General features: G+C 34.2%; 1 protein-coding gene across 1 annotated transcript in view; it reads right to left on the bottom strand.

Moving 5' to 3' along the window:
- The window catches only part of LOC145233310 (E3 ubiquitin-protein ligase rnf213-alpha-like), a 42,955-nt gene that overhangs the window by 14,612 nt on the left and 12,869 nt on the right, over positions 1–15,474 (bottom strand). The window contains exons 25-64 of the mRNA XM_080098024.1: positions 15,181–15,322; positions 14,911–15,025; positions 14,438–14,545; positions 13,589–13,718; positions 13,073–13,177; positions 12,780–12,933; positions 12,520–12,640; positions 11,842–11,871; positions 11,726–11,785; positions 11,600–11,645; positions 11,391–11,519; positions 11,212–11,326; positions 10,979–11,136; positions 10,649–10,908; positions 10,314–10,561; positions 10,023–10,220; positions 9,754–9,958; positions 9,605–9,702; positions 9,385–9,550; positions 8,819–8,941; positions 8,649–8,744; positions 8,271–8,577; positions 7,684–7,853; positions 7,139–7,286; positions 6,881–7,074; positions 5,152–5,311; positions 4,722–5,002; positions 4,297–4,456; positions 3,685–3,902; positions 3,376–3,574; positions 2,799–2,997; positions 2,610–2,738; positions 2,291–2,538; positions 1,845–2,054; positions 1,514–1,689; positions 943–1,246; positions 713–882; positions 493–649; positions 215–408; positions 16–147 (exon numbers count right to left, since the gene is read on the bottom strand). Coding sequence (XP_079954150.1) covers positions 16–147; positions 215–408; positions 493–649; positions 713–882; positions 943–1,246; positions 1,514–1,689; positions 1,845–2,054; positions 2,291–2,538; positions 2,610–2,738; positions 2,799–2,997; positions 3,376–3,574; positions 3,685–3,902; positions 4,297–4,456; positions 4,722–5,002; positions 5,152–5,311; positions 6,881–7,074; positions 7,139–7,286; positions 7,684–7,853; positions 8,271–8,577; positions 8,649–8,744; positions 8,819–8,941; positions 9,385–9,550; positions 9,605–9,702; positions 9,754–9,958; positions 10,023–10,220; positions 10,314–10,561; positions 10,649–10,908; positions 10,979–11,136; positions 11,212–11,326; positions 11,391–11,519; positions 11,600–11,645; positions 11,726–11,785; positions 11,842–11,871; positions 12,520–12,640; positions 12,780–12,933; positions 13,073–13,177; positions 13,589–13,718; positions 14,438–14,545; positions 14,911–15,025; positions 15,181–15,322 — 6,563 coding nt within the window. The remainder of the gene's footprint in view (positions 1–15; positions 148–214; positions 409–492; positions 650–712; positions 883–942; positions 1,247–1,513; positions 1,690–1,844; positions 2,055–2,290; positions 2,539–2,609; positions 2,739–2,798; positions 2,998–3,375; positions 3,575–3,684; positions 3,903–4,296; positions 4,457–4,721; positions 5,003–5,151; positions 5,312–6,880; positions 7,075–7,138; positions 7,287–7,683; positions 7,854–8,270; positions 8,578–8,648; positions 8,745–8,818; positions 8,942–9,384; positions 9,551–9,604; positions 9,703–9,753; positions 9,959–10,022; positions 10,221–10,313; positions 10,562–10,648; positions 10,909–10,978; positions 11,137–11,211; positions 11,327–11,390; positions 11,520–11,599; positions 11,646–11,725; positions 11,786–11,841; positions 11,872–12,519; positions 12,641–12,779; positions 12,934–13,072; positions 13,178–13,588; positions 13,719–14,437; positions 14,546–14,910; positions 15,026–15,180; positions 15,323–15,474) is intronic.

The following is a 15,474-nucleotide window of genomic DNA, read 5'->3' as shown; positions in this document are numbered from 1 at the left end:
ATATTTTTTTCAAACCTGTATTTCTGGCTCAGTGTATTCAATGGCGTAAAAATGATTTTTCTGTCGTTTCCAAACAACTCCTTGACTGTTTTGAACCGATCCAAGAACAATAATCTCAAAGAAAAACTTGTCAGCATAACTTTCCAACTTTCATTAAAAAAACATACTTAAACTCAGAACTAAAGAGTCATACATAAATGCTTCTTTAGCTTACACAAGGTGTAGCGTCTATATGCACAAAGTGAGGTTCAGTGTTTTCAACATCTTCCCGATCATAAAATGTATTCACTACATCATTAATATTGACAGCTTTGTCAAGAAACCGCAATATTGTGTTGTGCCAAAACACTTTGCCATCAAATGTATGCTGAACAGTCTGTCTGCATCTGCTCACAAAGAGCGATTTTCCTTTAAAATGGAAAAAGATGTTTCAGAAAAAGGTAAAGTTTAAAATTGACTTTGCTTAGCTCAACAAAGTTACACAAATCATACCCATTCCGGCTGCAGAGGAAACAACTAATCGGACACAACTTCTGTCTTTGTCAGCAACCGCAGCACTGTCTTTGACTCCTTGGTTAATGTGAAGCTGCTGCTTGAGATAAGCTTTTATGTGTTCTTCTCTGCGTATAAAGGGAGCAAGAACCTGATGCTGTAAACAAAACAGTGTTGGATTATGTTGTTATTTCAAGAAAGCAATGTTTTTTATTTCAACCTCATCAAAACAAGAGGTGATGTAGTGTTGCTGTGAGCTGGTGAGAATAATCAATCGAAATTCAAAATTTTTGTCTGTAGCCTGAACCAGTTGGTGGTAGACCCCTTCAGCATGCTTTGCCACTCCAAAGTTCAGTTGGTCCGCACAAGCAATGCAGTATATAAGAATACCTAAAAAGATGTTTATCAATACAGTATCACATATATTTGTGCAGTTATATGAAAAGAAACCTTCATCGGGAGGTTTGCCAATCGCTCTTCTCAGCAAAAGTTCAACATCTTCATTTGTGGTGGTCTCTGAGCAGACCAAAACCTCTGAAGCTGATGGCAGAGGTTGTTTGTTACTCTCCATGTATATAGACAACACATTTCTCCACATTACATTGGCATTGCATACAACTAGATTCGGCTTGCCCATGGCAAACCCATGTGGCCATTTTCTTTTGATGATGTTTTCCTTTTTGTTTGCTTTGTTTAGCATTTCCAAAAATGTGCCTAGATGCTCAAGACTAACACAATCACTAAGCGAAGTAACCTGTTAAATGCAAGAATGAAATCATTATTTTTATAATGGGTAAAAATATCACTTGCAACTTTGTTTAACTATGTCATCAAGATGTTAAACAAACTTAAACAATGCATGTCACTATGTCAATCAGATAAATGTTTGTAAAGAAACTTGACTTTATTTATCTAGTAAAACAGGAGATGCAAAATTGCGTTTTTATTATTGCAGACACCCAATTAATAAAATAGATATTTTTGATAAGTATACATAAAAACAAACATATTTCTAACTTACAGCTGTTCTACTGAAGTATCGCTCACAAACAGTGTTTACAACTGTACCAATGTTGCCATCAGCTCGATCCTCAATGTTTTGTTGAATCATTTCAATGATTTGTGACAAACCCAAGTTCATACGATTGTTTATCACATCTTTTACAACTCCAATAGCCTTACCATCTGAGCTAAATCCTGGGTAGAGATACAAGTCAACATATAAAGTATAGCTGGTATTATGTAACTTAACTGGCAAAACAGCTAGGTATTTCATTTTTTTAGATAGTGTCAACACACATAGCCTATGTATAGAAATCAAACATAAGAATGTATGGCTAAGTCAGTCCTACCCATTTCCTTGTCAAAATCCTGGGCCAAAGACAAAACCTTTTCCTCATCAAATTCATTTTCCAAAGCCCAGAGATAACATTCATCCAAGTCCAAATTTTTCACTTCTTGTACTGCAGCTTTGGCGACATTTTCAGAAAGGTTAAGGTCACCTTGCACTAGTTTGCGTACCACTTTTTTTTTCCTATTGATCAAACTCTCAACTGCTTCATCTGTATTTAGACAGTCGTTTCTTATTTGTTTTATTACTGTTTTGAGCTTCTACTCAGCAATTTTGTTTGACATTTTTTCTAGATAAATTTGGTTTGACAATTATTTAAGGTGTTTTGATGAGAAAACACCATTCACACTGCACTACTGTTTTAACTTTTGCAAAAACTTACACCTTTTTGTGGGCAGACCAAATGAACACACAAACAAACCAAATGCTTAAAAGCGATCAGTTTACCTTGATCCTCATCAAAGTTGATACTCTCCTTGTTGTCTGTTATACGAGTGGCTTCATCCAAAAGATCCACAATAATTTCAAAAGAAACTCCCTGGAAAACACTTGATAGCAAGCACTTGACCTGGTCAGGGCAATCTTCCGTTTGATTAGCCTTAGCAAGGTTTTTGCACAGATAAGTGATTTGGTGAATGCTGTAGTGATTTAAATGGTAGTACTTTTCACGCTTTTCATTCAAATACTTAATCCACCTGTTTAAAAAGTTGTTTTGTCAGAAGCTGTGTACACATATATTGTAACAACAGAAGCAATCAAAACATACTCATTGTATGCAGTATTAAGAACTGTTGTCAGTCTTTGAAGCTCTTCCATCACATTTCCACTACTTGTTATCGCAGATGCTTCATCAAAATGGACAGACACTGTTACCCCACCCCTTCGGTCATTGCATCTACACAAAATATTGTGAATGATTTCAACCTTCTCGTTATCCCAACTAATGCAATCAAACCTTATTTTGGCACTCCAATTGCTAAACAACATGCAACCAGAAGACTTAAGTTTTACGTAGGTTTTTGTCAGGTTTTCAACATGGGACAAAACATCAATAAATCTGATGACATCTTCTTTTCCTTTCTCTGCTTCGCCCGCAATTAACATAAGACGGGACTGAAGGTCACGAAGCTCCTTTAGAGACATTACCACATCATCTGTAAAAATGCATTTGTTAACCTTGACAATGTGGTTTTGACTTTATCATGTTGAATGATAACCTTCATTGCTTATTTAACTTTTGGTTTATGATGACTGTTTAAATCAATAATTCTCAAAGTGGGTGCCAAGGAGAAGGTGGGAAACAAATGGCTTGGCCACTGAATAAACCTGGGCACTCAGAACAGAATGCAGTTACAAGGCAAACTTCACATATTATAATATATCTCTAAATTCAATTAATATCACTGATTTTGAGAAACGTTTTAAATTCAACGAGCCTGTTAAGCAGGGGGATACAAAATGACGTTTAAAAAGCCCTGGTTTAAATATTTTCACCAAAATTATGACAAATTCCCTGCATTTAATCAGCAAACCTTTGAGGTTTTCTAGTTCAGACTTCAGCAATTTTATACGCATGCAATCATCAATATTAGGCATGACATGTTTCACTTCTCCAATAGCATAGACTCCATGCTCATTAATCTGTTGAGCTCTGGTAAGTGAGGAGTTCTCCACTGATCCATGAAAGTCTTTGGTCGCCTTAAGCCATTCCAGATGAAGTGCTGTGTCTTTCTGTAACAATATTTCAACAATGACATTTACTATTTTAATAGTTCCACAGACACTGCACAGCAACAAACACTTTGAGCTAACATGATAAACTAAGAAGACAAATATATTACCCATTTCTTTTCCAAACTGGGATCTCTTTCAACGTTGTCCCAAACTTCTATACAAGCATTCATGAATTGCTCCATTCCAGCTGTTTTTGGCAAGTCAAAAATAAGGGGGGCAAATCCCATAACTGCACTGAGAAAACATGAAACACGATCCACCTCCATAGGTGATTCACCAGCAGAGATCATTGCAAGGTCACTCATCACTTTTACTTCCCCAATATCTTAATGCAAAAGAATAACTTCAACAAAGCGTCATCACTACATTCCAGTGTCATGATAACGGGAATGGTACATTAACTTAGCTCAAATCATCTTTATAGTTTCAGAATAGTCTGCCTTGAATTACATCTAGCAAAGTTAACTTAAAATGAACCTAGCATGACAAAACCTGACTCGAAACACCAGGGTTAACATTTGTAGTGACCAAAGAAGCTTTTGAGCATCTTGCTAATGCAGGGCTAAAATCAATATTTAACATTACTTTTACTACTGGTCTTCATAGATGGCTAGTGTCATAATAATTCGGTATTTCTTAATTTTGCTCACTTTCATATTTATTAATCCATGCCTGTAAAAATAACTAGCACAGATGTAAAATGTTTTTATTAAACCTACTTTTCATGTTTTCCATAAGCCATGTTAAAAGGTTTGCATGTTTCATAAAATTGTCAAGGACATCCAACTTTGTGGTGTTTATATTTTCAAAAATTCCACTTGTTTTAACCACATCATTAGTCATAGCAGACAACATCAATTTATCACTGTTTTCCAGACCCTAAATGTAACTGTGTGTTACATGCATCTAATTTAAATTGGTAATTTGAAAGCAAGGCTTTCATACATTACTTTTTTAAATCTATGACTTAAAAAATTCCAATAGATTTGTTTTGCAAACCTCATAACTTTTACATTGTTTTCTTAAAAATGCAAAAAAAGGTTAAACTGACCTAAGTTCAAAACTTGATGTTATGTCTGGCAGCAATAGCTTATATAGTGACTTAAGTTCCTTTTTAGTATGAAGCCCTTCATAAGTGCCTTACCACAAACTTGTCCAAAAAATCGAATTTTCCTCTCAGTTGCAAAGTGTTTCGTAGTGAGTTGATTGCATTTACTGTTTTTTGAATACTTCTTAATTTACAAAACAGGTTAATCCGTGAGAGACAGGTATCAAAATTAGTAAGTCTTGTGTTGCCAACATGGTCAGACTGCAAGTCATGCAGCTTGTACATGCACTTTAATTGGTTTTCAGCAGTTTTTGATATGTCTTGTGGAGATTTATCCCGTGGTAGCATTTTTTTAACCTCTCCAAGAGAAATGGCTCCTAAATAGCAAATACAGAATTTGCTGATGGTACAAACATTGCTTACAAAATGAACTTTTGTGTTATATAACTAAAAAAAGAGTATGCATGAATAGTAATTTCTAAAAAAAATAAATGTTTCAATGTGTACTTATAAACATAAGGTGTACCTTTGTCAAATGATTCAGCCAGGTCCAATGCAGAACATTTAACTGGTATCCATATATTTTGCAAAATGTAGTGCAATGTTACACTTGTTTTCCCATATTCAGCAGATACATTTTCTGCAGTTGCTTTCATTAGCTGTTGCACATGTAAACTGCCAAAGACCTGCACAAATATATTTTCTTTGTATGTGTTTTTCGCACTTAATAACAAGTGTCACTTCCAAACCTAACACACATTAAAATACCTTTCAACAGTTTCCTTACCAGAATGTTAAATGGGCCAGAACTATATAAATAACTAGAAGGGTGGCTTAGCACATTTTGCCCTTGCATTTACACTATAACCTATTTTAAAACATTGATATATTTCCTATGCTTATTTTGTAATGGGTCCCATATTAGCCATCGTCTTTTATAACCTTAGTCGTTTCTGCAGGCAAAAACTCATGGGTCCCCACACATGCAAAGTTAAAAATAATGCAATTCAAGAGATAACCATGAGAAAGTCGGGTGTTGTAAGGTAAAACACAGTGATCGGCACTGGGCTTAAATAATAATACTATGTAGAATACAAACTACAAAATTAGATTCACCCCAGATATTGGTTGAAGTATGTCCTATTTAACGTTTTAAAAAACTGACCCATTTTAGGGGGCTAGTAGGGTAAGTAATTGGGTTCCACACAAACTAAAAAATATATAAAAACCACAATGACTCAATCAATAGTACTGCAAAATTTCAGCCCAATCCGTCAATGTTTTTTTTTTGACCACTAGAGGCGTTTTTAGCAACAACCGTTAATGTTTCTGACGTCATAGGGCTGTTAACAAGCCCCTAACTGCCATGGCGCAAAAACGTCCACCAAGCAACCCACCAACGGGCAACATACAACTGGTTGCCCTTGTAACACTATTGCGCCAAAGAAATCTTTCGTTTGTGGTGCCCAGTAACATACAAATACGTTTTACACTTTAGGGGCTTGTGGGGTAAATGCAAGGACTACAGGGTTGAACACAACAATCGACACCTATAAATGGCATACTATACAAGAAATCCAAATTTCAGCCAATTCTGACACTGTTTAAAAACTCACCCATTTTAGGGGGCTAGCTGGGTAAATACTGAGGTTATCAACAAAAACAAAGTGGGATGCACATCTACATGAATATATCTACCATCTGTGTAAATTTCAGCCAAATCCATCAAACATTTGATGGAAAAACAAGTCGGACAAACTTTGGGTAAAAACACCCATTTTAGAGGGCTAGCGGGGTAAATACTGGGGTTATCAACAAAAACAAAGTGGGATGCACATCTACATAACTATATCTACCATCTGTGTAAATTTCAGCCAAATCCATCAAACATTTGATGGAAAAATGAGTCGGACAAACTTTGGGAAGAAAAAAACAAGAAAGAAAAACAAAGAAAAAAAAGAAAAAAACAAACAAACAATTTGAGTAAAATCAATATGTGTCCCCTTCAGGGAAGAGGACCCATAATGACACAATCCCTAAGATTCATTTACTCAGAAGGTGCACAGCTGATATTTAAATAAACAACATTTCAAATTGGTTCACTTAAACACTGAACCAAATAGATAACAAGGCTTCCTTTAGAGCTAAATGTGACACCCCAACAAATCAGCGCAACTTGTTATACTTTAAGATCATTTTCAAAAGCAAAAATTAAATTTTGTAGATACAAAACATTTAAAATTGTTTTTACAAACCTGGGATCTGTAAATGAGTTTTAGCTCACTATTTTCCATTTCCGATATACCAAGAAAAGCGTTGCTGGAGTTTGTGACATATTCTGGCACTTGTCCTGAAAATCCATGACAGACAACTAAATCTGAAAGTTGGTTGTCTTCATGTTCAGCTTCTATTCTATCTTTTATGCTTGTGGCATCTACATTCAGGATGTCTAAAAAGAAAGTGTTGCAATTTCTGCTTTGTTTAGTTTGTGCAGTTTATTTTGTCAACTTTACCTTTGAAAATTGCTTCACAAGTTTTTATGAAAGTCTGCGTTGCCAAACGAGTCTCATAAAAATCTTGCAGTTGTTTTTCACGATAGTCTACAACTTTTAAAAAATTTTCTGATGTAAGTGACCCAGCATCAACTGAAACACCTTGAACCTGAAAAATATTTATTAGTCTTATTTATTTGGGCAAAACAATTTTGTACCATTAAGAAAATAAGTGGTTGATTGGAGTTGTTTTTTAATTTTATCCTTCGTTTTAGTTTTTTTTAATTTCAGTAAGTGTATTTGGTCCACTCGATTAAGTTCAGGCATTCTTACAAACAGCAGTATAATTTAAAATAGTTTATTTTTTATGTAAAAGTGTAAAAGCATAGAGCCAATCATTATTTTTTATGTTTAAATATTTTTCCATACATTCATCATAGATAAAGTAAATTATCCAATATATCCCATTGGATCTCACTGCTGTTGTGTTAAAAACGGGGTAAAAATATTACAGACCAATCGGGCAGGACCAAAGCAGTTTTTGGAGCACCTTATAGCACATGTACCTTTGGAAGTTCAGACACTTCTGCAAACAGCCTCTTGTTCTGTCCAATTTTTCGAAGGACAGACAGTGAAATGTTTCCACTTCTTAAACCAACAATCCAATCAGAAACAGCATCATTAATTTCAGACAAGATGATTTCAATTTTGTCATTCAATTTGACCTTTTTTGTGCCTTTAAGCATACATGTTGAGCTTATTTTATTATTTTTTGTCAGGTTGTATAACAATGCAATGGGCCAAAATTTATCTTTAGAGATAAGTTTCAGTATGAACAATTACAATTATGAACACAAAAAGTAATATTCATAGGTGAAAGGTAAATCCAATTAAAAGCTTACATCACCAACGAATTATTAAACATCTGGTCCATAATCTTTAGTGGTTTATATATTTAGGAGAAAAGTGTAGTAAGTATTGCACCAACCAGGGTCATAATTTAAATGTATATGTATCTTATATATCAATTTAAAACATTGGTAAAAAGAAACCCACATTTCACAGAAAAGGAATAAAAAAAAAACAGATAAACAACAGTACTTGTCTAATCCTTTTTGGGAAAAATGGTTTAAACTCAGCTGGTAAAACTCACCTAAAATTTTGATAAAATTAACTGCAGAAGGCCACTGAATCAAAAACCTTGAGACAACCTCATAGTTGGATGCTGTGGGATACATCTCTTTCACGTTCATCCATTTTTTGTACACTAATTTTGTGCACATTTGCAGTATTTTGGGTTTGGTTGCATATTGACCCATAAAGTGTGAGTCCTTTAGCTTTTCTTCAGCAAGTTTTGTGACAATATCAGTAAAACAATTTGTCACTATTTCATTGGCATTGAGGCCATCAAAATTGTCAGCATAAAACTTTATCATTCGCTCTGGATCATTGTTAAACTTCTAAACATACACAGAATAACTCAATACTACATGTTTGTTGTTTATTTTGTTTTTTTATTCCAAAAACTTACAGAGGGCAGTACAGTCATGATATTATCCAAACAACTGGTCTTCCATATTTCTTGAAATTTACCACTCCAATTGAACTTTGTAAGATAATTCCACAACTAAAAATATTTACAAGACTTTTTTGTGATGAAACAATGAATATGTTTGATAAGAAAAACATTTTGCTTAGTACCTCAACCTCATGCTGATCTAAATCTTTGTATATTGCTGATATAAACAAAGATTTGATGGTCCGAAGCAGATGCTCATTTTGTAAATTTGTAGCAACAGCTCTTAGCTGGTCATTTTCCTTAATCTTAAAAATTCAAAGACTTTGTTTGAAAATGTGAACGATTGATTACATAATCGGCATTGATGTTCAAATTTAGATTGAGCACATACTGAATCAAATAACGTACACTTTGGTTAATACAGAATCAGTTGGGACAAAAACACCTATTTAGATTAGTCAAAGATCCTGTTTATTCATTACAGTTGTTTGCTTTAGACCTGACAGTATCTAGAATGTAGTCAACCAGTACAAATCACCCTAATTGAGATTATTCCCTACACAATAATGATATAAATAGAAATATTGATACATGTAGGTACTGAGAATCTGAAATGCATTGGACAACAAATACAGCTATTGACTGATGTTATATGCATAATTCTAACCCATAATAAGTGTGCCTAAATACAATAACAGGTACGCTGCAGCGGAACTGTAAACAAAGACACAATATTAAAAGTACAAACCAGTAAAGCTGCCTGGATTGTTTCCACAACAGATGAGACGACTGTTAAAGTTTTAATAAAACATCCTGGGTAATAGCACAATGAGTCAGAGCCACGGCGAATGCGCTCAAGTATGTTTTTTACATGGATCGAAAGTTTGCGGCAGTGCTCATGAAAGACACCAATTCTGAGTAAAACAGTATAGTTAAATAAAAGACTTTGGATTCAAGTACAAACAGACCTTTGAGTATCAGTTTTGATTTCTGTTGCAAAATCTTCAAGACCACGATAGATGAAGGTACAATAAGAATTGAGCATTTTTTCTGTCAAGTCCTGAAACTATATTTTAAGCTTAGACAACAACACCGGGAGGTCACCTAAACTTACTACCTTTGTTCGGCGTCCTAGCTCAGACCAAAAAAACAAAAGTTTTTTTAGAACACCATCCAAGTCAAACAACTGCTGATAAGCTCTATCATCCATGTTTAGCAACTGTGATGTGGTTTGCAAGTCCAAAACATCTTGGTAAACTTCACGGAGCCAGGGAAAAGGTTTAAATAAATTTAACACTTGTGCTCCCATTTCAAGCAATCTCCTGGAAAAACATGACTTGTGAAGTTTCAGCATATTTTAAAACTGTGCAAAAAACATTTACTGACAATTGAAACGACTTGTCACGAAATTTTTTGATCAAGTCATCCCATCTAACATGATGTGGCAGATTGGGTTTTGACATTGTGTTGTCATTATTGTCCAGAAGTTGCAATAATGGAAGCACAAGGAGACATTCGGGTTGATCCAAACAGCCATGAACAATTTTGTTAACCATGGCTTTGGTGTTTGATGATCTAGTGTACCTATAATCAGTTTATTTAAAACTGCTGCTATATGTTTATCCTAAAATAAAATACATGCATAATTCCACTGTTACTGACATCAGGCAACTATACCTTGATACATAATCATTAAATTTTGCAACTTCTACAACCACAACATTCTGCTGTTCTTCATCCAAATCATGAAGGCTCAAACATTGACAAATAACTCTTCCAAAGTGTTTAGACAAAGGAATGTTGCATTTTGCCAAAGCCACAAAGTATGCCAGTCCTGAAAGCACTCGACGAAGTGCAGATACACCATTTTTTGACTGGTGCACTAATTCACATTGAACTTCAAGGTACTTGCTAATACTTTCATCCTGCAAGAAAGTGAAATAGTTAAATAAACACATAAGCATTCCCATGAGTAAAAATGATCAATATAAATTAGTGTATAAAATACTTACCTTTGTTTTTATTTTCATATTTGTTAAGAATGTACTTTTAATTCCAACGCCATCTGATCGAGTCATGATCCAGCTTTGAACAATTTTGACCATAGCATAAAAAGGAATTTTTGAACTTTCAAGTTCTGCCACTTTTGTCATCGAAAATGGAGGAAGAAATTGAACAAAGGTTTTTTCATAAATTTCTTCATAAACAGACTTTGTTTCGGATTGCAAATGGACCACATCTAACGTGATTACAAGGCCGGTATTTGTAAGTCCTAGATAATAGAAATAAATAACTAGTTAAAATCATATGTTGTCCAAGCAAATAGAGCAATATTAACAAACCTGGATCAAAGTAACGACTTCGATTTTGAATGTCTCCATAACTTTGAAAAAATGTTGGAAAAACTTCCCAGTGATGATTCTTTCCATTTTGTAGCACCAAATACTTGTAAGTGAGATTATATGCAGAAGTTTCAATGTAAAACTGGTACAAATTTCTCCTATATTCAATAACATACATAATTGTGTTTTACAAAGCAAGAAACCAAAATATATGCAGTAAATTGGAGTCAAACCTGGAGTCATAATTCATGCCATGGTAAAGATTATGGTGCAAAATGTAAACACACAACATATCACCAGGAGCAAGATTCTGTGTAACAATTGCTTGAAATTCAACTAAAAATCTTCCTGAAAATAAAAATAAATGTTGAAACATAATTAACATAACAAATTTACAGAGAACCTAATTTACCTTTTGCCAAAGGTCTTCTCTGAGAATAATGATCATAACTCCAGCCTGACATAGAGGCATCCCTAAAACTTTCTTGAAGCAGTTCTGCTGTTTTTCTGTCTTGCAATACCTGTTGGTCTAACTGCATGCCTTAAATTAAACAAAAACATTGATTGCAATGTTGTTTACAGTTCAGATTTAGCAATATTAAATAGAAAAGTCAGGCTTACTTGTTGCAGGTGGTGCAAATGGTTCTGGTTCAGTTTCATTGGGTTTCTGAAAAAGAAGACAGTTTTAATCCAGTAGATCAAAGGCCCCAAAACATTTTAAAAAACAGATTCTGTTTGTTAGTTTACCTCATCTTTTATTGCATTTCCAACACCAGCATCGGTAAAAGTTTCCTTTGTTAGATAAAACTAAAAAAAACATTGTTTAGTAGATTGTTTGCTAATTTTACTAATTGCATACATACCTCATCCTCAAGTAGGTTTTCAAAAGGCTCCTAAAGTTAAGAAAAATTGTGAAATTACATGGAAATTTAAAATGTGATTCATCCCATGTGTTACCTCCAACATAATTCATTGCAAAAATATCTGGTATACACCAGGATTGCAGTGATGTAGTCACAGGTTTTAAAAGGATTTTTAAGATTTGGAGCCAGAGTCAGTATCTTAATACTACACAACTACCTCATGACTCTGCAACCCTAGTATATGGCAGTCAGCTGTCACCTTAAAATCTAATTTCCTGATTGATTCTATAACAAACTTACAGATATATTGTAAATTAGAAGTCAAAAAAGTAGCAATAACAGTTACTTTATACTCCACCTAACAGTGTTATCAAAAAATTTACATTTACTGACACACTAAAGTTCCCTAGCCACTAAGAATCTTCTGATTTTAAGGTATGTTTTGGAATGGTGCTCATATTAAACTGAAAACATGTCACCATGACAGCAACTACTTTAAACTTTACTTGAAGAGTATAGACAATCGTTACAGACATATTATTAGAAAAAACAAACTCCTAGGAAAAAAACTTCACATTAATCTGCTATAAATAAAATGTTTATCTGTCCAGCTTAACAGATTGGGATGTGAAAATCAACATTATACAACACCATAACACAAAATTTTTTATGACAAACCTCATCAATGCTGTCAACTTGATTCCATAGTGTGTTGTTTCGGAGATCAAATATCACTTGTTTCATCTCATGATTACTTAAAGGTAGTGCCGAAACAGTGAACATCAGTAACCATGGTTTGCTGTTAAACATTAACAATATTGTGTAACATTCGAAATGACAAAAGAAAAACAAAAAACACAACAGCATGTGTAATTTGGAGACCCATAATTAACACTGCATAATTTAAAAAATTTAAACCTCGTGAAAAATTTTCGTACCCGGTCGTAATGAGTTGAGAATGTTTTGCAGCAACACTTTCAGCACATTTCTTTTTGTGTGAGAAAATTTTCCAATTTTCAATCAGCCATCTCCATTCAGTGTTTTTTGGATTGTTAAAAAGATACACCTGAGCAACTTTGCCTACAGACTCATCTGCAAAAAAGTGTATATTTATTTGATTCAATAAACATAATTCTAAACATCACGTTTTTAGCAAATTAGGAGATATACAGATTAATTACTCGGACATAAAACAGTTTAAATAAGAAAATAAAAAAATTGCAGTAATTACGAATTTGCTCCAAAGATCTTAAAAAGTCTTCTTTCCAAGATACTTTTGCATTGTCTCTAAAACATTCCAAAAGACCTCTAATTTCCCCATTTGTAGGACGCATACCTGTTTAATAACAATTTAACACTTTACCAGTTAAATAAATTTACAGGTTTTGCACTTGTATTATTCTGTCAGCAACAATAAGTACAAAATTCGTGACCAGTTAAGAATAAACAATTATCAAACCTGGTTACTTGGTAATAAATAACTACTCTTAGCTTGCTTTAGAAAACACACTACTTAAGTTAAGGACAATGATAAAATTACAACCTAACAGTGACAAAAAACTACAATCTTCAATTAAATAGTTACAACAAACCATACTTGTAAGCAAAATCCTTGTTTTAACAAAATATCCATTTTAAAAACTATGTTGTGCTAGGTTTAAAACACCTTTTAAGCTTACAAAGCAAATATATATTTTGTACTATTATGTAAAGCAAATACATTTTTAACAATTATGTAAGACCGCACCTTCTGGAATGTGGTTAAGGTTTGTCAACATTTTACAAAACCGTGTCACTTGAACAGATTTGAGACAATCTTCAAGAAGAGGAATCATTGGAAACAACATGAACTGTATCTCATCAGCAATGTCGCAATGCTATTACATCAAACACAGTGAATTACAGTATTTTATTACATGCATAGGGTAAAAAATTATATTTTTATGAACGACTTCTAAAACTTATATGTGGCAGTATAAACTGCAGATAGAGGAGTAGCATCATAGGCGCCGAGTTTTACAAAAATGAAAGGTGGCAGACGTAAAATATGACGTCACTAATGCCTGCAACCACAAGAACTCAAACTCAAAGCCCAACAAACTTCCCATAGAATGCAACGTTCGTCAAAATAAAAATACAAAAACGATATGTTTGAAATAAGTAGCCAATTGCAACACGTTGCTGTAGCATTTATCATTGGTTTAGCAACATTAAAAAAAAATGTTTTGCCAAGTAGTTGCTGCTTTATATCCTCCTAGAAAACCATTTATTACAGCACATTTGCATTGTACACAATGATGGCCAAACATTCACTGGTAGACAATTGTGTGTTTGATGTCATAAACAAGGCACCAACCAAAACAAGTTGCAGTTTTAAGCCACGTTTTGTGGCTGAATCGCCAGCACGCTTGTTAAACGACAAAATTGTTCCTAATTTTCTTCAGACTTACGATATTTCGTAAAATACCGCTACAAACTAACCAAAATTTCCACGGTGGCTTTACAAACCCAAGGTGGCGGCGCGCCACCGCCTACTTGGCGCCTATGAGTAGCACTGACAACAAATTGTCAGCCTTAGTACATTGAGTAAGTTTACTTCATTTGATGCCTTTTTTTCAGTCCCTTGATGTCTTTCTTCCACCACTTTGGCCGGTAAATGTGAAGTGTTAGTTTGGACATAATTGATTGCATTTTTTTCTGTAGACTGTAAAAAACATATTTAAAAAAATTGAGTAAATGCTGACTTTGAAGAACAAAATAAATGTCATTAAAATAGGTATGCTGAATCAGTGCACAAAAACATCAACCTGTTACCAAGATGGCCAGGGTTATGACACTGCCTTGTGCTCACAGGGTTGCTGGTTTCAATGAAACCTCGCTTTGTATGTTTTGAAGGCCTGAAACCACTCATTATGCCACTTTATGTGTAAGGAGTCTTTGCCTACATTTTGGGTTACGGTTTCTTTTAACCTCAGTGTCAAGCAATGCCTGACTTTGTTATTATCACAATGAGTGCTATGTCAAGCTGACTGCTTTATTGTAACTTCAAAGTTCAGTAGGGCTACAAACCTTTGATTGTGCTTGCTGAGCTTTAATAGTAGAAACAAGCTGCCCAACATTTTTGCCTCGAGATGTTGATGTCAACAATTTCAGCAGAAATTGTTTGTAAGTATCACCTTCACTCCTAAATTTTAAATGCTACAACTAAAATACAAATTGACATCACAATATTTTTGTATTTAGTCACCCAATTATCTGATTTTTTAGTAACAACATGCTCATATAAGTGCATGGATAAGAGTTGGATCACTATAGCATTATAAGAGAACCCCTAAGTACCTTTTGCATAAATCAGATGCATGTGACATGACAATTGCTTCTGATACTAACAGGTGGTGCCAATGTTTTACAAGCCACCTCCATTCCATGTTTTCCGTTGGTGCTGACATGAATTTGTCAAAAATGTGACCCAAATGGGGATCTACATAAAACTGGTAGTCATTTTTTTGCATTTCATAGCTATCTAAGACAGCGATAGATCACAACACCAACTGGGTTTAACTGACAAGTTGCCTAGGGTCGCCTAAGGCAGTGGTTTCCAGTTCGTTTTAGGCAATAGCCAATTTAATATGT

Source organism: Phallusia mammillata, chromosome 1, assembly GCF_965637545.1.
Source record: "Phallusia mammillata chromosome 1, kaPhaMamm4.hap1.1, whole genome shotgun sequence".
NCBI classification, from domain to species: Eukaryota; Metazoa; Chordata; class Ascidiacea; order Phlebobranchia; family Ascidiidae; genus Phallusia; species Phallusia mammillata.
The sequence above is the reverse complement of the archived record's forward strand: the minus strand, read 5'-3'. Positions and strand labels throughout refer to the sequence as shown.